The sequence below is a fragment of the Podarcis gaigeae genome, assembly GCF_964106915.1.
Source record: "Podarcis gaigeae genome assembly, chromosome: 10".
Taxonomy (NCBI): domain Eukaryota; kingdom Metazoa; phylum Chordata; class Lepidosauria; order Squamata; family Lacertidae; genus Podarcis; species Podarcis gaigeae.
This window is the reverse complement of record NC_139686.1, coordinates 928,380-954,270: the sequence shown is the minus strand read 5'-3', so window position 1 is coordinate 954,270 and position 25,891 is coordinate 928,380. Positions and strand designations below refer to the sequence as shown.

The following is a 25,891-nucleotide window of genomic DNA, read 5'->3' as shown; positions in this document are numbered from 1 at the left end:
GGAGAATCCCCAGAGCAGCAGACAAGGAGCGGGGGTGTCTTTATGGCAAGCAGAACTGCCTGTGCTGATAGACAGTCATATAAGCACAAGGCTCAATCCCACCCCCCTATTTCCCCTGCCCCATCTTGGAGCGACAGCCAGATCCATCAAGGGGCCTGAGACCTTCTGCTTAGAGGTCCAAGGACACCTGAGGCGGGAGGCCTAGCAGAGCTTGAAGGATGCTGCCCATGGCCACACCTGAAGGGATGCTGGTGGCCTGACGCTACCTGGGGCTCCCAAAGGCTGCCAGAGAAAGATGCTTTAGGCCCGTGTGCTCTCGCCTCCCCGCTCCCTGCCTCCTTTACAAACAGGAAAAGACACAGGCCTGAGGTCAGAGCTTGAGGGGGGGACACCAAGAAAAGCCTCTGGGGGCAGCTAGGTCAGCACAGGCTGAGAACGGGGAGCCAGTTCTGGAAAACGGCGCCTGAAGACCAGCCCCCACATTTCCCAACACAGCTAGATCTGTGTGTCAGCTTGCACTTCCGGCCGTGCAAAGATGCCTCTGTGTTCTCCCCCCAAATCTACCTGCTCTGCAGCCAAGGAGAGAAAGCAGCTTAATCCCTGGTGCATTTCCACAACTACTCCCCCCCCTGGCCAGGACACAAGACACATCTCTTTCTGCTCACGCATGCAAGCACACCATGGCCATTCCCCCTTCTCCTCAGGAGCAAAAAGGGAGGCAGGTGAGGCGCACGGAACGGCATGCTCAGCCTATCACGTTAGCTGGTGGGAAGCCAAAAGCTCCTCCACACGCAAGATGTGCATGGCATGTCAGTGGCAAAGCAGAGAGTCGCCCCCAAAAAGGCTGGCAACTGCAGGGCGAAGCGGGGAGCTCTTCTCCACAAGAGGACAACCCTCGTGGGAGGCGGGCGAGAGTGTGCCTGTGCCAGGGACGAGTGATTGATTATTCCTGCCACTTTCTGCACTCGACCCTCGCCTATCACACCCTTATCTTATCAGGACAGGCCTGATAGCCTGCCTGGAAGCTGGAGAGACCTTCAAGGTTGCTGATCAGGATCAAACAAGCGAGCAAGCAAGGAGACAGTGACAGAGCAGAAAACGTATGGGCGGGGGGAGAGAGAGGCAGGCTCCAGCTCCCCCTGGGAGGGCAAGAGAATCCCCTGGGGGAACAACATCCACCCAGGGGAGGGGGGGCCTTGGACAGTCCCCTGGGGGCAGCCTTGCCAATCGCAAGCCCCGGATGGGGAGGCGGCATCCCTCGTCCCCCTAGAAGCAAATGAAAAGCAAATGTGAAGCTGAAGGCAACATGCCACGAGGAAATCAAATCCTGCTGGCCTCCTTGTGCTGGGCCTCCAGCCCAGCGGCAGGAAAAGGTCAGAGGTGGTCTCTCGGGATGGGGGTCCCAACCCACTCCCAGATAAAAAAACATGGCCGCGAGGTGCGTTGTGGGTGGGGAGGAGGGAGAGATTCAATAGGAAACTGTGACGGAGGGAGACCGAGGAGCGTCTCACCTGGACACAGGCAGGGCCCTTTGAGGCTGGGCTTACGAAGTGCAGGGATCCTGCCTTCCGTGTGAACAACATATTTGTGGGGAAAGCCAGCCAGGAGCCATCCGGCCACGCCTCTTGCCCCCAGGAGAGGCAGCGGTGAGCTTTCCTGCCTTGGGACCCTCGGTGGCTCTCGCCCATCGCTGCTTTGCTAAATGGCGGAGGAACCGAGGCCTGCCAGGAGGCGGGAACTGTGCCCCCCCACCCGGAAAGCAGCCACCTTCCCCCCATGGCTCGCACAAAGGCCCCTTTGAAAGCCGTCCCCAGAGCGGCAGTGGCAGCCGTCCAAGCGCACAGGCACGCAGGTGGCATGCAAACCAGCTCCAGCTGACCAGCCCTGGCCCAGGAGAGGAGGAAGCCAGCTGGCCAGGGCAAGGTGGTGGGCAGAGGTGGTGGGCGACTCCTCCCTCCGCCTCACCCACCAGGAGGGCTTGGCTCTGGCAGGCTGGTGGAAAATCACAGGGGAGAGAGAGAGAGAGAGAGAGAGAGAGAGAGAGAGAGAGAGAGAGAGAGAGAGAAGGCTTTGGTCCAGTCCACTCCCCCCTCCAAAACAAAAAACCCCAGAAGGAAGCACAGGGACTCAGTTGTCCAAGAACAGAGCCGGCAGGGGGAGGGGGAAGAGGAGTGAGTTCACTGCTAGGACCCCCCCCCCCATTTGCATCTTGCCCTCCCCAAGGTCTGTCTGGGGGTGGGGAGAGAGAGAGAAGGACAGCCGTTTTGACTTCTCTTCTCCACTGAGCGCATCCAGGCCACAAAGCAGCCAGAGACAAGCATCCTTGTCAAGCCTTCAAGCGCTAGCTGGGTTGCAGCAGAGTCCTTCCCGCCCCATCAATGCCTCTGTTGTCCTGGGCAAGCCCAATTCTTCCGCTGCTCTTGGGCCTCCCTTTGGGAAGACGGATGCTGGATCCCAGAGGGCTCCAACTGCTGCGGCGGTTTCCCAGGAGAAAGGGCACCTCTGGGCACGTGCAGAGTACGGCCCCACCGTGATCCCCGAGTCTCCCCCCTCCCCACCAAGGACAGCGGCAGGACAAGAGGAATGGCATTGAACTGGCTTGAAACCTGACACCACATCGCAAGGACCAGTGGAAGACCAGTGGAAGAAGAGGCGGCAGCAGCAGGCTCCCTTGGAAGAAGCGTCTTCCCATCCCAAGAGGGGAGCCGGCTTTCTGGGATGCCCCCCCTCGGCTGCTGCCTCCCTCCCTCCCAACTTCTGGCTGGGGATGATTTACTTGGGTCTTCAGGAACAAGTCACCTGCCCACCAAAGGGCTGCTCGCCATCGCCACATGCCGGGGAGGCGCTGGGCCAGCTGAGTTACGGCACCCAGGCGGGGAGCGGTATTTATAGCAGACCATAAATTTCCTTGACTCCTAATAAGTTGAGGTAATGGCTCATACTTTAGTGCTTTTTGCTGTGATTTCCGAAATGCCTTTTAATTAGGAGGAAATGGCAGGCTGGGCTCTGCAGAGACGCTTGATCTGCCACACCCACCCTGCACCCAGCCCCTCACCACTGATCTCCACATACACACCCCGAACGACAACCAGGCCAGGAGGGACACATGGTGCTCCGAAGGCATTTGCTGAGCACCAGGCAGGCAGCAGCAGGGCAGGCCAGCAAGAACAAGGGACAGCCAACTGGTTTCTCCCAAGCGCCTCAATGGGTTTGTGTGTGTGTGTGTTCGCTTGCTGCTGCCTCCAGGGAGGAGCTTGCTCTCGCACGCCTCTCCTTGGCTCACAAAGCATCTGGACCAACATCCCTGCCCACTTTCTGCAGGACAAGCAGGAAGCCCCAGACTCAGCCCCCTGGCAGCTCCAGGCAAAAGGGACCTTGGGAGTCCAGGGCTGGGAAAGACCCTGGAGATCGCTGTCAGTCAGAGGAGACCAAGCGGGGCTCAATGGAGCATAAGGCAGATTCCTGAGACAACCGCTGCTCAGCTGGAAGGTGGCACTGGGCAGGTGCGCAGCAAACGACAGCTAAGCTGAACTGCCAGAGAACTTCAGGAGGAGCAGGTGAAACACCCCTGGGAAGGGACTCAGAGCCTTGAGCCCAGGTGGCAGCAGCCAACACCCATTCAGGTGAGGATCACCCTTCTGCCAACGCCAGCCCTCAGGAGGAGAATCAAAGAAGCCCAGCTGCTGGAAGAGGCCAAAAGGGGACCATCTGGTCCAGCATCCTGCCTTTCAAGGGACCACCCACAGGCTCTAATGCCAAGCCCACAAGCAAATCATCTCAAGGCAACGGGTCTCTCCTACAAATGGTATTCCGTGGTTACTAGGAGCACAGAGCCTTGGTGACTGGGAGCCATGGATGCCTCGTGCCCTAGCAGGGCTGCTGTTAAGGTGCCCTGAGATTCCCACACAGTGGTTTGACAGGCTCAGTTCTCCATCTGAAAAATGGGAATAAAACAGCAGGCTTCCCGGCAACAGGTTTGTTGCAAAAGACTAGCAAACACACTGCAGAGATGCGCTTTGTAAATGCAGACTGAAAGTGAGCATTTCAAAGGTAGATGGGCTGTAGCTGACCTGCCAGGAACCGGATGGGACCCCCCTGGAAAGCCACTGCAAGCTCAGGAAGGACCCAAGAGCAGAACCCCCTCCCTCCGTTTGGGAGGGCAGCTGAGCCCCTCAACTTTGCAAGAGGGGAGGCCTTGCAAGGAAGCTCTGGAGCCCCCGGCCAGGGTCTGCCTGGAGAAGCAGCCGATACAGTGCAATAATAACCAGGCAGAGAGAAAACAGCCAGCGGAGGAAGAGGAAATTTTAATTTCAGAAATCAGTTTGGATTAGCCACACTCTGGTGCAGCTGTGGCACGAGAGGCATCCAAGAGACCTTGTCAGGGGAGCAGGCGGCAGCATCAAGGGCAGCAGAGAGGGGCCCAGGCTCTGATGATCACAGCTAAGTCTGGCCTAATTGAGACAGATGAAATGTTGGGCTGCCTCCGGGCTTTGGCCCACTTCCTCTCCCCACCTGACTCCCCTAAGGGGGAAGGGCCACTGTAGATTAATAGCAGAGCACCTGCCTTGCATGCAGAAAGCCCATGGCTTCCCAGCTGGGACTGAGAAGGTCCCCTGACCTTTGCCCCAAACCCCGCAACCCTACCGACTTCTCTTTGGTGTGATCCAGCAGAGACCTTTTGCGTTTAGTTTTGCTGTCAAAACAGGGCTAAGACAAAGGTTTTGTCTGTATCTTCCGCTTGGCTGGAAGAGAAGACAGACTATTCTTGCTCACACAACAGAACTTTGCTCATGTTCAGAGGGGGCACTCTCTTCTCTGCCCACTGATGCCCCAGGGCTTTGCTCTGCCTGGGGCACCTGCCTGGCCAGCCCCACCCCCAAGCAAAGCCAGGGACCCGCCAATATTTCCTGGAGAATCCAGATGCAAGGCAGACAGCCCTGTCCACAAAACTGTGTGTGGCTGAAGGTTCAGTGATGGAAGGCGGGTGCCTGCCTAGCGGGGAGCAGGCACGGGGGGGGGGGGGTTAATGTCAGACAACGCTGGTCAGTTCTGCCTCCGAACCTTCACTCACCTGTAAGCACTGTGCTAAGGTCATGGGGTGGGGGAAGACCAGAAGAAGACAAACCCACCCACTCAGCCTCAGTTCACTGGAGAAACTCTCCCTCTCCTTGCCCACCCACTTTGCCTTTCCCTCTCCCTCCCCCCACCCCACCAAGGCAGAGGGGAATATAGGCCACTGGGCACCAAAGGCAGGGAGGGGGCAGCCCCAGGAGCAGAAGTTGTGCCCTGAAGAGATGGGGGGGCCCCCAACTTCAAGTCCTCCCCCCCTCCAGAGCCAGCTCCACCCAACCACCCTCCCCAGGGAGGAGCCTGCAAGGGATTCAGCCCCAGAGGCCACCAGTACTCCCAGAAGGGGCAAAGGGGCGCCTCAAGGTCATGGCACAAACTCCAGGGCCACCCCAGCCCAGCTGTGCCCCAGCTGCCGCTGGATGATGAGGACTCAGCGCCACTTGAAACAGACAGGGGAAAGGATGCAGCCCACCCAAAGGAGCAGATCCCATAGGAGCCCCCTCCCCCTCAGCCTCACTTCCCAGGAGGGTTAGAGGAAGGCACTAAACAAGCCTGGGCACAGCAGAGCCCCAAGGGGACCCTTCCCCAGCACCAAACTCTGGTTTTCTCCCCACCACCTGGTCCTGCGCAGCCACCTCCTGGGATGTGCCTCCCACCCGGAGCCTGCGTGCCCCACCGGGCCAGCGAGACCCCCCAGCAGCCTCTCCCAGCCCCCTTCTCCCCCAGTCCCGGGGCGGGGGCTCCTGCCTGCTCCCTTGCCCGGCCCCGGCGTCGAGCGGCAGCTGAGCTCAGCAAAGCGCTGCTCCGCTGGCCGCGTTCCCCGTTAACCCCTGGAGGGAAGCGGCGCAGGAGGGAAGCGGGGCGGCGGCGGCGGCGGCGTTAAGACCAGCGAGCGAAGCCTCCTGCATCACGCTAATGCTCTGCCCGAGAACACGATGCGTCAGCAGCAGCGGCGGCGGCGGCGGCCCATTCCCGTGCTGACTGAAGGACAAAAGGATGCGCGAGCAGCCCCGGCTGCTGCTGCCGCTGCTTCCTCCGCCGCTGCCTCCGCCGGCCCCGGGAGGCGAGAGGGGCGCCGCCGCCGCCGCTAGAAGATGGTCCCGGGCTGCTCGGCTCCTGCCGCCGCCGCCGCCCCCGCGCGCCCTCCCCCGCCTCCGCCTCCGCCTCCTCCCGCCGCCGCCGCCGCCGCCGCAGTCGACGGGCGAGCGAGGCGCTGAAGGCAGCAGCAGCAGCAGCAGCAGCAGCAGCAGCAGCCGGCGCGGCGGCGAGCGGGTGCCGCAGCTCTCGTCGACCTCGCCGCGCCGCCGGGGGGGCGCCCGCCTGGCCGCCAGCCCCACCGAGCCCCGCTAGGGCCAGCGCCCCGCCCGCGCCACCGGGCTCCCCGCAGGGCGGGCGGACGGGCCGGGGCCGGCGGCGGAGGCGCAGCAGGAGGACGGCCGGCCGGCGCGGGAGCAGCTCGCTCGGGAGCCCATGGAGCAGCCGCCCCCCGGGCAGCCCGCCGCGGCCAGCGCTGCTCCGCCTCGTCCCGCTGCCGCTGCGCCCGGCGCCCAAGGACGAGGCGCCTGCCCGCGCCTGGCCAGGCTCTCCCGGGCACCGGGCATCTGCCATGGACCTGCATAGCTGGCCGGGCCGCTCCGGCGGGCGCGCGCCCCTCTAGGAGGAACCATTTTGCCTGCCTGCCGCCCCCCCTCCCCCTTCGCTGAATCGCCCGGTCCGGCCGAGACGGGATGGCGCACCCGGGCTGAGCGCCTCGAGGGGACGCACGGACGGACGGACGGAGCCTGCCAGCGCGGAAGGAGCCCCCTCGCCGGATCGCACCCAGCAGCCCTCTCCCTCCCCCTCCTCCTCTTCTTCCTCCTTCTCCCCCTCCCTCTCCCCCCCCCATCTCCCCTTCCGATGGAGAGCGGCGCGGGCAGCCGCGCGCTCCAGCCGGGCTAAGCGGGTGGGGGGGCACTTCTCCGTTCGATGCCGAATCCCCCACGATGGTGAAGTATGAACGTGCCACACCATGAAGCTCTTGTGGCAGGCAACTGCGCACCACGCCTGGAATGCCGCCCCGCTTGCCGTAGTCTACCTCGTGGCGCAAACGTGGCTGGCGTGCGCAGTGGCGGCCGTGGCCGGGCCGCAGAGCTGCCCCTCGGTGTGCTCCTGCAGTAACCAGTTCAGCAAGGTGGTGTGCACGCGGCGAGGCCTCTCCGAGGTGCCCCAGGGCATCCCCTCCAACACGCGCTACCTGAACCTCATGGAGAACAACATCAAGATGATCCAGGCCGACACCTTCCGCCACCTGCACCACCTGGAGGTGCTGCAGCTGGGCAGGAACGCCATCCGCCAGGTGGAGGTGGGGGCCTTCAACGGCCTGGCCAGCCTCAACACCCTGGAGCTCTTCGACAACTGGCTGACGGTGGTGCCCAGCGGGGCCTTCGAGTACCTCTCCAAGCTGCGAGAGCTCTGGCTGCGCAACAACCCCATCGAGAGCATCTCCTCCTACGCCTTCAACCGCGTCCCCTCCCTCATGCGCCTGGACCTGGGCGAGCTCAAGAAGCTCAAGTACATCTCGGAGGGGGCGTTCGAGGGATTGTACAACTTGAAGTACCTGAACCTGGGGATGTGCAACATTAAGGATATGCCCAACCTCACCCCGCTGGTGGGCCTGGAGGAGCTGGAGATGTCGGGGAACAACTTCCCCGCCATCCAGCCCGGCTCCTTCTATGGCTTGAAGTCGCTCAAAAAGCTGTGGATTATGAGCTCCCAAATCAGCCTGATTGAGCGGAACGCCTTCGACGACCTGACGGCGCTGGTGGAGCTCAACCTGGCCCACAACAACCTCTCCTCTCTGCCCCACGACCTTTTTGCCCCCCTGAGGTACCTGGTGGAGCTGCATTTGCACCACAACCCCTGGAGTTGCGACTGCGACATCCTGTGGCTCTCCTGGTGGCTGCGGGAGTACATCCCCACCAACTCCACCTGCTGCGGGCGCTGCCATGCGCCCATGCACATGCGCGGGAAGTTCCTGGTGGAGGTGGACCAGACGGCTTTCCAGTGCTCGGCCCCCTTCATCATGGATGCCCCCCGGGATCTAAACATCTCCGAAGGGAGGGTGGCCGAGCTCAAGTGCCGCACGCCTTCCATGTCCTCCGTCAGGTGGTTGCTGCCCAACGGGACCGTGCTGAGCCACGCGTCCAACCACCCCAGGATCTCCGTCCTCAACGACGGCACCTTGAACTTCTCCCAGGTTTTCCTGACGGACACGGGGGTCTACACTTGCATGGTCACCAACGTGGCGGGGAACTCCAACGCCTCGGCCTACCTCAACGTGAGCACGGCCGAGCTCAACACTTCCAACTACAGCTTCTTCACCACCGTGACGGTGGAGACCACAGAGACTTCGCCCGAGAACATCTTCCCCAAGTTCACCAAGCCGGTGCCGACCACGTCCACGGGCTACCAGCCGGCGTACACCACCACCACCACTGTGCTCATCCAGACCACCAAGGCGCCCAAGACGGACCCCGCCTCGGACAACCACAACGACAAGATGCAGACCAGCCTGGACGAGGTGATGAGAACCACCAAGATCATCATTGGCTGCTTTGTGGCCGTGACGCTGCTGGCGGCAGCCATGTTGATTGTCTTTTACAAACTTCGCAAAAGGCACCAGCAGCGCAGCAGCGTGGCAGCCGCCAGGACTGTGGAAATAATACAGGTGGACGAGGACATGCCGGCCTCCTCGGCCTCGGCGGCGGCGGCTGCCCCCACTGCTACGTCGGGGGTTTCAGGTGAGGGGGCAGTTGTACTGCCGGCTATTCATGACCACATTAACTACAACACTTACAAACCTTCACACGGGGCCCACTGGACAGAAAACTGCTTGGGGAACTCTCTCCACCCCACGGTCACTACTATTGCCGAACCTTATATAATTCAGACCCACCCCAAGGAGAAAGTGCAGGAAACGCAAATCTGACTCCTCCCCCCTCCTCAAGAAATTATTAAAAAAAAAATGCAATAGAATGCACAAACAGAAACAGACATCAACTTTTGTACAGAGAGGTGGGGGCGGGGGACAGTTTTTTTTTCTCCTCTTGTATATGCTTATATATTAAGTCTATGGGCTGAGATAAGAGAAGCAGATTATATTAAAAAAATGTAAAGAACCCCCCCTATTTTCTAACTTGTAAGTTCTATTTAAAGGGAGGCTGCAACTACAAACAACCCCCCCCCTGCGCCCAATCCCCCAAACAGCAGCAACAAAAAGGAGAGTCAGAAATTGCCATTGTGACTTCCTGGAATAAGATCTATTTAAAGCGAAAGAAAGAAGGAAAAGGCAACAGTGAAGATAAAAAAGAAAACCACAGAACCAGGGACTAGCAGGGGGTGGGATTTGTCCTTTTTAGAAGATGTTACTTAGAATGCAGTAAAAACAAACCCGTTTCTATAGAGACACTCTTTTCTTAAAGCCCTGGAAAAAGAAAACTCCCGTATTTACAGAGCTATCTTACTTACAGGGGGGAAAAAGGGGGGAGCGCACCAAGAGTTTGTACTGTGCCAAAATCTTACAAATGCAATAAAAAAGGTCATTTTTAAAAAAGAAAAAAACAGCAGCAGCAACAGAAGGACAATTATCATAAGGGAACGAAATACTTGTATTATCAAACTGCAAAAAAATCTAAACCAGCAAGAGCCTGCCCCTCCTCCTCCCAGCGAGGGTGTGGTGGACGTGGGGCCGACCATGTGGGGGGTGGGGGGCAACCCCTGAGGAAGTGATGGGCCGAGGGTGGGGGGGTCCCCTTGGCGTGCCGCCCCCTCCTCACCCGCGGCTGGGAGGAGGAAGAGCTGCTTTGCGCCCAAGCAGGCCGCTTGGTGCCTTTCCACTGCACCACATTCCTGCGGTGGTTCTGTTTAACCCTCTGTGCGCAGGGTCCAGTGCGCAAAAACAGCTTTTTCGGGGGTGGGGGCGGGCGGGGGGGGGGGCGGCGAGGGGAAGAGAAGAGCAGGAGGACGTCTTGTGCGGCCGCCTGGAGGACAACCTCGCATCAGCCTCGTGCGCCGCGATGGGTGCTTGCGTGTCGGCTACCCTGTGGGCAATTTGACATATGATTGTAGAACCATGAACCAATTTTGTGCTTTTCGTTCCTTTCCCCCCTTAAGGTGGAAGTGAGGGGCGGGCGGGGGGGGCGAGGGCTGCTCCTCCCTCCTCCGTGTGGGGCTGGGCTCTGGCTGCGAGGGAGCGAGTGAAGGGCACATTCCTCAGCCCTCGTCCTCCTCGCCCGCTTCTCAAAAGGCAAGCAGAATAATGCCACAGGAGGGAACTGGCAAAACTGGCATCCTCCGGGCAAGGAGTGCGGTTTGGAGAATGGTGCTGCCCCCCCACGTCCCCCCACCCTGCCTGCCCTCCGCCAAAAAAATAATAATCCCCCTGTCCTTTAGGAGGGGAGAGGAATGTGCAAAGGGGTCCGGCACCATCGGATTCTTCTCTGTGGCCAGGATCCCACCAGGGGCTTCCCATGACTTTGGTTGCTCATTTCTGCTGGAGATTTGATCAAAGAGGTTGCAATCTACGGGGGGGGGGTGTTGGGGGGGCAGCAGAGAGGGCAACAACAACCCAAAAGCCAGAATTATCTGACTGTAACTCTGAGACAAGTGTATTTTTGTATTTTAATAAATATTGTTAACGTTTTTAATAATGCAATGTCCCTAAAGGGTTATGCTGAATGCCAAGACCAGGGGAGGGGGGGAGGGGAGGGGGGAGAGGGAGAATTAAAACCACAACCGTATTTCCAAAGGTTTTGGGGACCCAAAAACTGGCCTGCAAAGCTGGAATCAAGGTGGGCAATTTGGGGATGGGGCAAAATGGGAAGCCTAAAAGGTTCATTTCAAAAAGCAAAAAGGAAAAAAAAAGTATTTAATATTTTTTAAACTGTCAAGTAACCTTTCCTGGAATTAAATAAAACCACTTCAAGTGCTAGAACCAGCCACTCGCGTCCCGTCTATTACTAGAGCAGCGGCTGGGAGGGGGGGCACAGGGCCCCCTGCAGGTGTTATTGTGTCCCCTTTTGAGGGGAGATGGGGCAGGACCCCAAATTAAGGACATCAACCCCTCCCCTGGCAACTGAAGCCCCTCTGTGTTACTGTGGGGTTGGGGGGGGGGGCTGTATTGTGCAGCAGCAGCAGCAGCAGCAGCACGGACTGCCTTGGTTCAGCTAGGAGCTTGTGGGGAGTCTAGATGGGAGATGGGGAGAGGGGCTCTTGCTGAGGTCAGGAGAAGCCATGGCTGCCCAGGCCCCCCAATTCTATGAAGGGGTTTCAGTTGCCCAGCAGTGAGGACCCAAACCCAACCAGCAGCCCATTGTGAAGGCATCCCTGCTCGCCTCTTAGGCCAAAGCCTGCTCTCCAGCCACCTCCACAACAAAAGGGATGGGGGGCTGCACTGGAGTACCCCCCCATCCCTGCCAATGCAGACTGCCATCGCGGCAGGGACTGGGAAGGGGGCTTTGCAGAGCTGGCAAAGAGCAGCAATGCCAGGAGGAGGAGGAAGGAGGGGTGGCTTTGGCCCAGGGGGTGAGGCAAGGACAGGGTGCCCTAGAAGGTGACCCAGGGACAGGCGTGGAAGGGGGGCTGGGCGCTCTGCTCTTCAGAGAGCCGTGGGGACAGAGGCCCCTCCGAAAGGGCACTGCAAATGTCTCCCTTTTCTGAACGACACCCATTCAAAGATTCTGCTCCTTCCGCTGGGACTCCATAGAAACCTTCCCCGTTTAAGAGTGGGGAGCAAGCAACCCCAAAAACGAAGAGGTTCTGTCATGGGGCCACCTGATTTACAGGCTTCCCGGTTTAAAATCTCAGTTTGCCATTCAGCAGGAAAGTGGGTGGGCAGGGCAGCCTCCGGAGAAGAAAGCAGGGCCAGGAAAAATGCCCTTCAGAGAAGAAAAGGCTTTGCCAGCGGAAGGGGCACAGCTCCCCTCGCCTGGCTCTGCTGGCCCGGCCACAGCTGAAGGCCACCCCAGGCTCCATCAGGGACAGCGGCAGCCCTGTGCCTCGGGGTCTGCTTTCGTGATGCAGCTGGAGGGGGTGGGGGTTATATATATACTCAACCCAGCAGCTCTCCCCCTGCTCAGACCCCTCTGGAGGTGGCACACAGGCAGGGTCCGCTGCCGCCCCTGCCCTTCTCTTTGCAGTGCCATGGAATAATTAAGCGCTGCGCCAGTTGTTTGCCCCCCCGCCTGCCAAACGGGGTCACTCGCGGGAGCACCAGGCGCAGCTGCCGGGGCCTCCACCCCTTCCACCCCAGGAGCTGAACCGAGCTCCTTTGTGGGGCTTGCTCTCTGGCGCACCCCCTTTCCTGCAATCCAAGGTGTGAGGCAACTCGACCGGACTCCGGAGAGCTGGGAGCCTTTCTATGAAAACATATGTCTGATTTTATCTGTAGTGCCGGCTTTTATCGCTGGCAACCATCGGCTAATGAAACCCGGCTCGGTGCTTGCTGTGATCCGGCTGCAGCTCAGCCACAAACCTCGGGGCTCCGTGCTCCCCATCCCTCCCTCCCCCTCCGCCACGTGCCACCCCCTCCCCTTAATCTCCTGGAACCATTTAATATGCATGGCAAGAGAAAAAGGACAAGGCCACAATGGTAGCGGCCGCGGCGGCAGCAACAATTGGACTGCAGTGCTTAGATTTTAATTTTGCCTTCATATTAAAAGCAAATAACGCAGCCAATTGTAGGACTAAAGGGGGGGGGGGGAGGTGGCGAAACACACACAAAGCCAAGGTCTTTTTTTCTGCCTTTTCAAAGTTGGCTCTGCGGCTGACAAGCAGTGCTTGAGTTAGGAAGGGGGGGGGGGAGAGAGCACCGTTGGCTGCCCAGAAAGTGTTGCTCCCTGGCCGGCTGGCACTCTGGCCAGAAGGGGAGGGAGAAGGAGACCAAGAAGGCCTGACCCCTGCCACCTGCCAGCTGGGAGCAGGAAGGCAAGATATGGGGCAGGGGGAAGCAAGGGGAGCCCTTGGCAGGGGGCATCTTGTGACGTGGGCTCACAGAGCTTCCTGCCCACAGCGGAGAGGCAAGTCAGGTGGGTCAGAGGCCTTTGCCCAGGAGGGGCCCACGTGAGCCATGCTGGGCCCCAAAGGCCTTCTGTCTGACCCAGAGGAGGACTGTGAGGGTAAGGGCGAGAGGAAGCCCAGTGGAGATGGGTGGCACAGGTGGGAAGATGGATGCAGGAATGCGGGCAACCTTACACTCGTTTTGCTGGGGGGCCGCCTTCCTAGGGGAGCCCCTTCCTCGCCTATCCCAACTGACCATGACCAAGCCGAGCGGTTCGCAATTCCCAAAGCAAAACACACCGATAAAAATCGCAAAAACCGCACACCGAAATCGCTAGTAATTATTATAATCCGCATTCCTAAAGCAGCAAAACAAACGAGGCCAGGGCAAAACTAGCTGCGCTCTGGATTAACACCTGAAACGTTCAAACAGGCAATTAGTTCAGAGCAGAAAGGGCAGGAGCACCGTTCATCCAGGGTAGGGGGTGCCCCTCCTACGCAATCTGCTCCCCATCCCTGGCAAGGGGGCGGAGGAGGGAAGCCCCCCAAGGGAATCCCTCCAGACCCAGCTCTAGATTGGGGGAGGTGGGGGTGGCCACAAGCGCCCCAACCCCTAAGGGCCGCTCAAGGGGGCCACGCAGAGTGTGGGGACAAGGAGAAGGCAGCATTTTACCCCCTTGCCCCCTTCTCTGTGAAGTGCTCGACCGCAGACCATGCTTCCCCTTCTTTCCCCCTTGAAATCTTCATTCTCCGCCCAAGAGGGAGGCCTCCCCTCTACATCTTCCCGTCTCTCTCTATACCTCCGCTGGGTATCTGCATCTTTTAGGCACTGGGCAAACTCCCTTCTATCCACACGTGTAATGTACCTAAAAGCTTATACCTGATGTTTCATGGCACTGTTTGGGTTGGGTTACATATGGAAATTTAAAATGCCCAAACGCCCACCTGTCCTCCTGACAAAAGAGTCAAATGCCTGTTTTGGAACAGAGTGAGTGGATTGGAGAAAAGGACTATAGCGGGCTTGGCTCCCCCCCCTTTAAAATAATGTGAGTTTCAGGGCACCCATGTGCTGAGTGGTGTGCCCCCCACCATACCACATTGCTTCCCAGCAACTGAGCAGCTATGCCAATCCCCAAGCACTTACAAACTACAAGATCCCCAGGGACTGCCAGCCTACGTGTCAGGGATGCTTGAGCTGAGATTCCTGCGTTTCAGGGGGTTGGACTAGATGACCCTCAGGGTCCCTTCCACCTGCAAAATTCTGCGATTCCATCTGGTAGGCTTCTAGGTTGCCCAGTCTCTGAAGCGAGCATCTCTTGCCAAGGGGTGGGGATGGCAGAGGGAGGGAGCCTCCTGCGACCATTTCTGACAAAGGTTGTAACAGGGACAGCTTACAGCCCCCACTGCCGACCCCCATCCACATTGGCTGGTGCAGCAATCAGGCGACTTTATCATGGCCAAGCCATTTGCAGCCTCTCCCACTGGGCTTCTGGTCCCCGTGGAAAGAAAGGTCATGCGAGGTCAAGGCCAATGTTCCCAGCAGTTGTTGGTCAGTCAGATGGCCTGGCCATCCCTTGCTGGCCTACCTGGAGCGTCTCCATCCCCATCGTTCAGGCCGGACACTGAGGTCCAGCGCTGAGGGCCTTCTGGTGGTTCCCTCGCTGTGAGAAGTGAGGTTACAGGGAACCAAGCAGAGGGCCTTCTTGGTGGTGGCGCCCGCCCTGTGGAATGCCCTCCCACCAGATGTCAAAGAGAACAACAACTACCAGACTTTTAGAAGACATCTGAAGGCAGCCCTGTTTAGAGAAGCTTTTAATGTGTGACATTTTAATGTATTTTTGGTCTTTGTTGGAAGCCGCCCAGAGTGGCTGGGGAAACCCAGCCAGATGGAAGGGGTGCAAATAGTAAATTATTATTATTATTATTATTATTATTATTATTATTATTATTATTATTATTATTATTATTAAAGCCCTGGTAGATCTGGCCCATCGCCCAGGTAGTCCACTGTCCCAAATGGCCATGGGAAGGCCACAAGCAGAACTTGAGAACAATAACCATCTCCCCTCTTGAAGTTTCCAACAAATGGTATTGAAAAGTGTACTATTACTACTACTACTAATTTTATTATCTATACCAGGGGTCAGCAAACCTTTTCAGCCATGGGCTGGTCCACCATCTCTCTGACTATGTAGTGGGCTGGACTATATTTTAGAAAAAAATATATGAACGAATTCCTATGCCCCACAAATAACCCAGAGGTGCATTTTAAATAAAAGCGCAGATTCTACTCATGTAAAAACACCAGGCAGACCCCACAAATAACCCAGAGATGCATTTTAAATAAAAAAGGACACATTCTACTCCTGTAAAAACACGCTGATTCCCAGACCGTCCGCGGCCGGATTGAGAAGGCGATTGGGCCGCACCCGGCCCCCGGGCCTTAGTTTGCCTACCCATGATCTATACACTGCCCATCGGGGTATACTTCTGACTACGGAGGCAGAGCAGAGCCCTCCTGGCTAGTAGCCATTGATAGCCCTCCATGAATTTGTCCCATCATCTCTCAGAGCCACTCAAGTTGGTGACCAGCCCTGAATTCTCAGGGAGTGAGTTCCCTAGTTCAACCCTGCGCTGCGCGAAGGGTCCTTCCTCCTGCCTTTCCTGTGTCTTCCAACATTCAGCTTCACACCCAAAAGTTCTAGTGCATTGAGAAAGGGAGGGCAGCTTCTCTGTCCCCTTTCTCCACACTGGGGCAACGTTGGCATCAAGCGGCCGGCTGCAACCCCAAGTTCTCGCTCCTGGTCTGTCCCTGCCAGCTCAGGTGCCAGGGAAGGACATGGGAAGTTCAGATTCACTCGGTTTGGAGAGGTCCTCCGGCTCTCTTGTTGTATTAACAGCTCTGCTCACTCCTAACCCTGGATCAGATGTGAGCAAGTTTAAAAGCCCAGGTTCCCCTCACTCCTCCCTTTTGAGAAATGTCCTTTTATTCCTCCTCTCTGCTTCCTGTTACCTAACCAGTTCCTGATCCAGAAGAGGCCCTCCCCTCTTATTACTCAGGATCCTCAAGGTCCCTCCTCAGGGCTCTTAAGGTAGAAGAGGCCCCCACAGGCCCCCGTGGGGCTCTGTTCCTTTTCCCTTATTGAAGGCGGCTGGGCTCTTGGCCAGCAGGCCACCTTGCTGCAAAAGATTTTCCGGGTTTGCTTGCTGTTATTCACGGAGCAACATCAATAGGCCTTCAGAGCACAGGAAAAGAGGCAAAGAGGGAGAGGCAGATTTATCAGCCACCTCAGGAGCTGATAGAAAGGATGTGGGAGCAAAACGGGGAGGAGGAACGGGTGCGGTGAGCAGCCGAGAGCAGAAATGGGCTTGAAGCGAAGGCAGGGTAATGAGAATGGTGGGTCTGGAGAGGGATCTGAAGGGAGCAGGAGAGGCAGAAAGATCCCGAGAAGATCAGTTACGGATGGAGAGAAGGAAGGAAGGGGGGAGCAGTGGTGGCACTGCTGTGGAGAGCCCTGGAATTCAGTGTGCTTCACATGCAGAGACATTTCTCTGCACCTGACCCAGCAGCCTGGCTGTGCCCTTTGTGCAGAGAACAGGGGCCTCTTCTCCTGGTCCTCTTCACATTGTTCTGCCCTCTCCTCTCCCCACTACACTTCCTTCTTCTCAACTAATGCTTTGGGAGAGAGACAGCGAGAGAGTCGATGGGATGGGAGGTGAAGGCATGGGCCCTGGCAGATAAAGGAGAGGGCGACCCGGAAGGCTGGACTCAGACAAAATGACTAGCGGAGGGGAAGGAGGGTCAGCAAGGCAGGACAGCCAGCTGCAACTGTCTGAAGAGTTTAATAAGATGGAGCCAAGGTGTTTTCTCTTCCTGCAGACTGCAGGAGGACCTGAACCCAATTTCGGGGGAAAGGGATTTAGAATAAACAATGGTAAGGGTGCCTTGGTGGTAGAAGCCCTCTCCTCTCAACTCGTCTAAAAGAAATATGGGAAAGGGAGGCCAGAGAGCGAGGGAATGGGCAAGGGAGTTGGCGGAGGGAGGGAAGGAACGTACCTTTTTGCACACAGCTAGGTAATTTATTTATGCGCCATTCTGCTGCTGCCCATAGGGCACTTGGAGCAGTTTCACCACATAAAGAAAGAAAATGTACACGCTGGAAACCCTCCCATAAATAAACTAAAAAGCAGCAACTTAAAATGTTACACAAACGCTGGTGGTGGCGAAGCTTTAAATGTTAAAGGATGGTTGGAAGATAAAAGTGGGGAAAGGCCAGAGAGGGAACCTAAAGGATCTCTACAGAGAAGGGCATGGGGAGCCACCACTAAGAGGGCCCTGTCCTTCACACTGATGCGCCTGCCCGCCTGAGAGGATGGCACAGAGAGCAAGACCTCTGGAGCTGATCTGAAGGCACAGGCAAGTCCATATGGGGAGAGATCCGTCTTTAAAGGAAGCAGGCCCTGGTCCACTGAAGGCAGGGGTCCCCACTTGGTCCCCAGCGCCGTTCCTTACAAGCCCTACCCGCCCACACGGCTACTAAGGAACCATCAAGAGATGAGAGCACTAAATAGCTTCATTGAGCAGTGGCTTCAGCGCCAAGCCTTTCATGCTCCTGGAGCAAGGTGCACTGCCCCTGGCCACCAGCTCTTAGGAAAGCTGTTTTCGCAGCCCACCTCTTAGCCATCAGGGGCCAGGTTTTCCCACCCACCTGTCAGAGGTGGCCTGAGGGCGCAGGGAAGAGATCAAGACCTGTCCCTCTGGGGCAAGGTGGCTTTCCACCCATGGCTTGGGGCTTTAAAGCAGGAGGCCAGCTGTTTAAACTGAGCGGGGGGGGGGGGAGGGAGGAGAGGCATCCAAGGACTACATGCTCTGATCGAGGGGGTGCAGATAAAAGTCTGGCTGCTGCATTTGGGGGGGAGGGATTCCAAACTGTTTTTAAAGCCCCTCCTAGAGAGCATGGCAATAGCCTAGCCCGGAAGGACTGAAAACAGAGATGAATTTAGGCAGAGGCCTTGACTGTCTTCTCTGGTGTAGGGTCTCTTGACCACCTCCTAGGCACCTAGGGGGACAGCGATGAGTTGATGAGGAGGCCCCCTACCTCCTTCAGGGAGAAGGAAACCCCACCTCCTTCAGGCTGCCAGGGTTCCTGACCCACACCACCTCCACCCCCTCTGAGGTTCTCCAGCCCCATCTGCTCTTGCACTGACCCAGATGGAACGTTTATGCTGCTCCCCTGGGATCAGAAGGGCTGAGGTGAGGATGTCCACATGCAGACGACCCCTTAGCGCAGACTCCCGAGGGGTCTCACGCAGGGCTTTCAAAAGCACAGGAGGCAAGATGGAGCCTTGTGGTCCTCGCCTGGCCTTGGAGCGGAGCTCCAGCCTCACAGCAAAACCGCCGGGCAAGTTGCACGGAGGCAGCGAGCCTGATGGGAACCACTCAGAGTGAGGGCAAGGGAGACCCAGGGGAACCTGGGCAGGAGCAGGAGCTGTGGGCTTGCCAAAGCACCAGGAGGCGGACCGGGGCAGCGGCATTACTAGAAGATGAGGTCCCTGCTGGGGCTTCCCATTTCTCCACCTGTGCATCACCTGCAGCCTCCTTTGCAGGCTAGGCTTTCGGGGGAGATGGAGGTGGGCTCTCTGCTCCTTCTCGGTCGTCAAACGTCACTCACAGTGGGGGTTTTTTTGGGGGGGGGGAAGTGTAGCCCGCTGTTCTTACGACTGCCCGCCCTTTGCCAGAAAGTCCCAGGGCGGGTTCCGCTGATGTAAAAGACAGCATGGAAAACAGTTTAAAGCAGCTTGCAATTAAAGTGGGTCATCTATATGCTGGCTGGCAGGGGTGGGGTGGGAAGAGAGGGGGCTCACCTTCCCTCAAAGTTCCCCCCATGATGGCAGTGAGAGAAGGGGCCTTGTCAAGCCGGGACCCAAGGAGAGCAGCTTTGTTGCTCCTTCTCCAGTCCAGGCATTCTGATGCAGGGACAAAAACCATCCAGGCCTCTGTGCTTCCAGATCTGCCTGAGCCACAGAGGGCTGGATTCTTCCTCCAAGGAGAGAGAAGAGCTAGAGGAGGCCTAGGGAGGTGATGGACTCTCCATCCTTGGAGGCTTTTAAGCAGATGTTGGAGGGCCCTCTGTCGTGGATGCCTGAGCTGAGATTCCTGCATTGCAGGGGGTTGGAGTAGAGGACCCTTGGAGCCCCTCCTCTGCTTCGATGGGAGGGGGCTCAGAAGGGCTGGTGGGGAAAGAGAGACTTCTCAGCTTCCCCAAGGTGGTCTTCAGCCTGAGCCATTCCTGCCTGGCCTGAGTACACGGCTAGGAGGCAGCTGCTTTTGGGGGCAGAGGGCCCTGGGGCAGGTGCTGCCCTCCCTTCGTATGGCTAAGGAGAAACGGACAGGATCTGCTTGCCTGGGGCTTCCAGCCCTCAAGGGAGCCCAAGGCAGGGCCCTCTCTTTCCCCTGCGGCAAGACTCACTCTGAGCCCAAACCCGGACCTTCTCAGATTTTGACTTGGAAGCAAAGAATGGCGCTGCAGCCTGAGTGAGACCAAGGGGCCTGGAGAACAAGTGTTTTCCCCTTCTAACAACTCTCTTTTTGAACTTCTTAATTTTGTTGCCATGGTACCAACCCAGAGAGCAGCCTTTGGAAACAAAAGCTTCTCAGTTCAACGGGTCCAAGTGACGCGAATCGCACTGGATGGAGCCATTCACACAACTGCGCCGCAGGCCACAGAACCTGCCGGCCTCTGCCTCCTCTCCCTCCTCCTCCTGGAGGAAAGTAGAAAGGCCTCCGGAAAAGCCTGGCTTCATGGCAAGTGGGGTCTCCCCGGGATCGGGGCCTGTGCCTTTTAACTCCTTCCTAAACCCTCTGGAGTTCAGGGTGAGCACTGAGGCAGCCAAGAGAGCGGATTATATCAAATTGTTCAGGGCGGTTAAAACAAAAAGGGATTTCCAGGAGCTCCGAAAGGATCCCTCCAAACTGGAACAAATGAACTGCCTGGACAGAGAAAGCAGGCCTAAGAAGGCCAAAGCAGCCGAGGTCCAACGATGAAGATGTGTTGGTGGGATCTGGTAAATCCTGCAGAGACAGGCGTATGCAAAGTAAGGGCTCCTGGGGCCAAATTCAATTGTTCTCCTGCAAGGACACAAAATGGCAACCCCTTGTCTACTCAAACAAAGGGGATGCGCCAAGCTCAGGGTCCAACCACAGGCTCCCTTGCGCCCACCTGGGCGGATCTGAACATTTCTCCCTCCCCAAGCAGCTAGAAAGGGCGAGGATGAAGGAACACGCAGGGAGGCAAAAGAGGACTCTCCTTCCTTGGAGGTTCTTCGGCAGAGGCTGGAGGGCCACCTGTCAGGGATGGTTCAGCTGAGAGTCCTGCATTGCAGGGGGTGGACTAGAAGAGGACTCTGGGGGTCCCTTCCAAGGGAGAAACTCCATGAAAGAGGAGAAAAATGGAGGGGAAATGCTAGACCAAGGAAGCTGAACGTTGGGAGACTCAACTATGAAATCCAGGAGGCAAGGGTGGTCACCAACTTGGGTGGCTTCAAAAGAGGACTGGACCAATTCATGGAGGAGGAGAGGGCTCTGGAGGGCTTCCTGGTTGGAGGTCACCTGCTTCTGCAGGAAACGACGGGAGGGGAGAGGGCTGCTTGGGGGCTCCCCAGGGGCCTCTGGGTGAATACTGACCAGATGAGCCATTGGGCTAATCCAGCTGGAGGGCTTTTCTGATAGTCATGGTCTCAGGCTAGCAATTCCCTGTATCTGCAAAATCCCAAACAATTCCTGGGTGCCCATTTGCAGCCAGGAGAAGACCCGCGTGTGACCGGGAACGCCACCCACTCCCACGGTATCGTTCCGAGAGGGCGAGCAATAAACCCACCCTATTCATTACTTCCATAGCCCTGTCGACGTAACACGGCACTTTAATTAGGAGCAATATAAATATTAATACGCGGGTGCTAACCAACTCACTGTTTCACATGCTAGCTGCTAAAAGACCAAGCCTCTAAGTAATGAGCTTGCACATTTCTCTTTCAAAACAGAGTACAGTGCTAATGAGTTACTAATTAGCGCCAGGCCCCCTTCGCTCCCCAGAACGCTGCAAGGGCTCCTTTGCCCGACTCCTTTGCCACAGAGCAGGCCCAGGACAGGAGGGAGCCAGGGCCCCTGGCAGGCCCAGCTAGGAAATGGGGTCCACAGACTCACAGAACGGTCACGTTAGAAGGGACCCAAGTGGTCATTTAGTCCAGCCCCCTGCAATGCAGGAATTGCAGCTGAGTGGGAGGAGTCCTGCCCGTAGGAGTGCCAGCAGGTTGGCAAAGGCGGGCAGGAGCGCAGCAGAACTAGGACAGCAGAGACGGACAAGAGAGGCCAGACTCTCCCCCACCTAATTTAAAACAAAAACCAGGCCCGTTTGTTTTCAAGCCAGCCTTCCTTCAGGTTTTGCAGGCGGTGTGGGAGAGGCAGAGGAAGCTGGCAAGAGCTTTCCTCCCGCAGCTGGTATACCTGCCGTTTGTCATCCTGGCCTCTCCCTGGACCCCACTCTCTGCCACAGAACATCTGCTGCAAAACAGGCTCGACTCAGTCCTGGGTCTAAGAACATCCTCAAACCTCGGCTTCCGAGAATGTGTGGGGTGGCAAATGAATGGCAGCTGCTGGGCCATCTTGCTGAAGCCACAGCAGGGCTGGGGGGGGGCAGGGAAATGCCAGGGCCGGACGGTGGTGGTTCAGCGGCTTCCGCCCCCCCACCAGCTGAAGGATGCCAAGTCAGCATCTACCGGCATTTGCATAATAGACACCAGAGGCAGAGCCTGACATTTCTTGGCATGGGATGAAAATTGGGAGGGGAGGCTCTGAACAGATCTCCAGAGATCCCGGTGGAGCCAGAGGTGGGCTCCCTCCCAGGGACTCCCAGCCGCATCTTTCCCTGGCTCAGGCCAACTAGTGTAGCAGGACCCAAGCAGGACCAGGCAGGTGGGGAGCTGCCACCCCCAATATCCTAGCAGACCAGCAGCAGCCGCTCTCCAGGGAAGAGAGAGAGAGAGAGAGAGAGAGAGAGAGGCTGCAACTCTGGGGATGTAAGGATCTCTTCCCCAGCAATGCAGGTTTCTTCTTAGCTCACAGTCACCCTCTGAGCTTTTTCAAGGGGTCGCATAGCCCTTGTGTAGCCCCAATATCTATCCAGTGACCGCTCCGGCTCACAAGAGCTCCAAAGCGCACCCGTCTCTGCCTGCAATAAAACTGGAAGTTGGGACCCTTTGCATTCCAAGGAAGGCTCAGCCCCCGAGTTACAGCCTCTGTGGGGCAGGGAGGGCTGGCCACCGCTGCTCGGCTTCAGCGGAGCGCAGAGGAGAGGCATTTTGGCAGTCCAGGGTGTGCATGTGTGCATGGGCAAAGGCTGCTCCTGTCTGCAAGCTGGTTCCTGGAAAGGCGCATGTGCCGGCCCCGAGGCAGGGCCCTGCTTCAGCTGCCTCCCCTGCTGCGGCAGACCCCCCTGCCGTGCCCCCTTCCTGGGCTTGGGCCCTCTGGAAAGGAAGGAACGGCAAGCTGTGTCTCCATTCCTCTTGTCTGCAGCTGGAAGACCCTTTGGGCCCCAGGAGCTTCTTTGTGGGGCCACACGGCAGGACAGCGGCCCCCAGTGCCATGCACGGTGCCCATCACAGTTCCCTCCCGGTGGGCAGAGAGGCTTCAGGAAAAGGCTGAGCCCTTAACAGTTCCCTCCGTGACTGGCAGAAGCAGAGGACATTATGCAAAATAAGCAATATGTGAAAATCTGCCCCATTTGCATAAACTATACAGGTCAAAAATTCCAGCTTGAGTTAGCAGAGAAACTGGGCTACTGCTTGAGGAGGCACTTTTCAGAGGCCGAAGGCAGAGCCAAATTGGCCTTGTCCTTTTTTACCTTTTCAAATGGACAATGGGGGCGGGGGGGGGGCAGAGGTGCAGCCCCACAAGACAGTTAAGGGGGCACTCTGCAAACAAGCGCCGGACGGAGGAAAGCAGGCCCCAAATTTGCAGGGTCTGCGCAGCCATGGAGCCTGTACAGCTGTGGCCTCACAGCTGCCTTTATGAGGAGCCAGGGCGCAGGAGGGAAAGCAGCACCCATCTCCCCTCGGTTCCTGATCCGATTTCGGCAGAGGGTGCTGAGCCTGTCCCCCCCCTTCCTGCCCCCACCCCACCAGCGCCTGTGCTGAGTTAGTCACAGGCATGCCTGTCGTTTTACCTGCTGAGTGAGTCAGCTGCCAGAGCCGGGAGAAAATGTTTTCAAAGTAAAATTCCAGCTCTTCCCCCCAGGCTAAGGAAATGAGAAGAAGCTTTGGGGCTCCAAGCGAGCTCCCCATCTCCTCTCAGCACCCATTGCCTGTCCGGAGGGGTGGGCGGTCGGCCGACGAACGGGCGGCTCAGCAGCATAAACCAGGTGGCACCAGAAAATGTGGGTGAGGAATGCAAGGCTGAGGCAGGGGGCGCTCCCCACACCTTAAGCCCACCAGAAATTGGTCGCTCTTGCTTCTGCAGGCAGGACTTGGTTTTAGCCTTCATCCTGCTGTGCCAGTTTTGGTGGCCAGAGTCTCCTTGCGCAGGGCAAGACTTGCCACGCTGTGGTCTCACTTCAGCCCGGGTGGCAGAGAGAGGAGGGGAGGAGGAACCAGAAGGAAGGCAGTTTGGGGGGGGGGACATCGCCTCTGCATCCCCTACCGGATCCCCACTGCCCCACTGCTCTCCCCCCCCAAAGGTGCTGCACAGCCGCCCTTTGAGGTTTTGACTGGGTGGTGGAGAGGCAAGAGGAGAGGGGAGCCTTCTGGGCTCCCCAGGGCTAAAGCGCAGCATGTGGGGCCCTTGGCTAGCTGGGCTCAGAGAAGCACAAGGAGGAAAACTTCATTAGTGCTCGCTGCTTGCATTCCCTCTCCCCACAACGGCAGCAGCAGCAGCTGGACTCAAACGTGTGTGTGTGTTGTTATATGTATTTATATATATATAATCTCACCCCCACCACCTCCTAAGGCACAGAGCTGCCACAGATGCTGATGAAAGGGGAAGGGTCAGGAGGCAGGAAACGCTCAGAGGGCACGCCCCCCCCAGTGCTCGGGGCGTGGGGAGGGCTCTCCCTTGCTCTTGAAAAGTCCAACCAGAGAGAGATAACTCACCCCCCAGTGGAGAACGGGGGAGGCATAGGGCCTTGGGGGCGGCGGGGGGCAGAGCAACGAAAACAATGTGAAATGAAGCAAGCCCCCCCCCCCGCAGCTGAACTGACTGCTGCTTTTTGCTGATGAGGACTTAGCTGAGCTCCGGCTCCATTGATGGGTGAAACGTCAGGAGATGTTGGGATCAAATCAAGGCAGAGATTCCCTGGGAGGAAAGAGGCAGCCGGGAGATGGGAGAGTGGCAGCCGGGAGCTGCTCTGGCAGCGGGTCCCAGCGCTGACCTTCGGGGCCCAGGCACAAGGCCCTCCCCACGCCCCACAGATACTGGGGTCCGGGTTGCGCCCCACTGCAGTCCTGCTTCCCCAAGGCTGAGTGGCCAGCCGGGCGCCCCACGCGAGGAAAGGGGGCCGCTCCCTGGAGGCGCGCAGGGAAGAGAGAGCAGGGAGGGCAAATAACAGAGTGGGCCTAAGGCTTCCAGCTCGGCAAGAGACCTCCTGGGCCACTGAAGCAGAAGATCATGGCGATCTGGGCCCTCCTGCTCTAGTGGATCACATGTGGAACATCAGCTGGCCGTGCAATGCAGAGGCAAAAAAGGAGCCAAGACGGCCTGCAGCTGCTTTAGTGCGAGCCCAGTGCCCAGGGCAGCAATGGTGCCACTCTCCTCTGCGCAGGCCATGGCATTTTAGGAAGGGTCACGTGGTGCGTTATCCAGAGCAGGTGGGCCAGGAGGGTGGCGAGGGGTCCTATGAGGCCTGGCTGAAAGAGGTGGGCAAGTTTAGAGAAGGGTCAGGAGGAACGCGAGAGGCCTCTCCAAACATCTCCAGGGCTGGCGGTTTTGCAGGGGGTGGACCAGGCTGGTGGCCAGGGAGCAGGGCTGCAGCTAAACAGGAGGGGGGAGTTTCCAGGGCCCAGAGCTGCCGGAAAGTGGGTCAGACTGAGTTGGGGACAGCAGAAGAGGCCTCCTCTTCTTCCCTGGGGCTGGACAGACACCTGACAGAGACCCAGCAGTCACATCCTGCATTGCAGATTCTGCCTGGAGACGGGGGGACTGGGTGAGCTCCCGGATCCCTTCCAATTCCATGAATATCTGTCAGGCCCTGCAACCTGGACAAAGAGGGATCCTGTCCCTCGACCCTGCCTTCCCCTGCATCAGGTTTGGTCCAGCTGAATTACAGGTGGAGCACAATGGAATGGCACTCACATCGCCAAAATTGAACGTGAAAAAGTTCTTGGCCTCCCCTTTCTCATTCAATACACCCGGGCAGCGTGTGTCTGCAAGCTGTGCTTTCCTGCCCATGACTAGAACAGTGACTATATGCTGCCCCCACTGACAGAGGCAGGGTGCCCCCCAGTGCCAGTTGCAGAGTGGGCAGAGCACTGCTGGGCCCCTGGATATCTGAGGTCTCCCCCTGCCCTCAACCTTCTCAACGGAGGCCAAGTTCTGCCTGGAGAATTGCTCCTGTCGAGACCACAGAAAGCCCCCCCAAGTCCATTTCAGGACCCCCTCCACTGTTCAAATGTTGCCACTGGCACCCCAATTGGGGAAACTGGAGAAAATGCAGAAAGCCAAGCCTTGGGACTGGGAGTCACAGGGTCAGAAGGCAGTGTTGGGACCCTTTAACCAGGGCTTGTAGTTTCAAAATGTAAG

General features: G+C 57.9%; 3 protein-coding genes and 1 long non-coding RNA gene across 4 annotated transcripts in view; 3 read left to right on the top strand and 1 right to left on the bottom strand.

Moving 5' to 3' along the window:
• Positions 1 to 25,891, top strand: part of LOC310826287 — a 430,259-nt gene that overhangs the window by 123,165 nt on the left and 281,203 nt on the right. The gene's annotated exons all lie outside the window — the stretch shown is intronic.
• Positions 1 to 25,891, top strand: part of GCC1 (GRIP and coiled-coil domain containing 1) — a 451,035-nt gene that overhangs the window by 189,470 nt on the left and 235,674 nt on the right. The gene's annotated exons all lie outside the window — the stretch shown is intronic.
• SND1 (staphylococcal nuclease and tudor domain containing 1) overlaps positions 1 to 25,891 on the bottom strand; it is a 228,676-nt gene that overhangs the window by 18,099 nt on the left and 184,686 nt on the right. The window lies entirely within an intron of this gene.
• LRRC4 (leucine rich repeat containing 4) lies at positions 6,615 to 11,044 on the top strand. The gene has a single exon (XM_083700325.1). It carries the CDS (start codon positions 7,079 to 7,081, stop codon positions 9,035 to 9,037), a length of 1,959 nt encoding a protein of 652 aa, XP_083556451.1. The 5' UTR covers positions 6,615 to 7,078; the 3' UTR covers positions 9,038 to 11,044.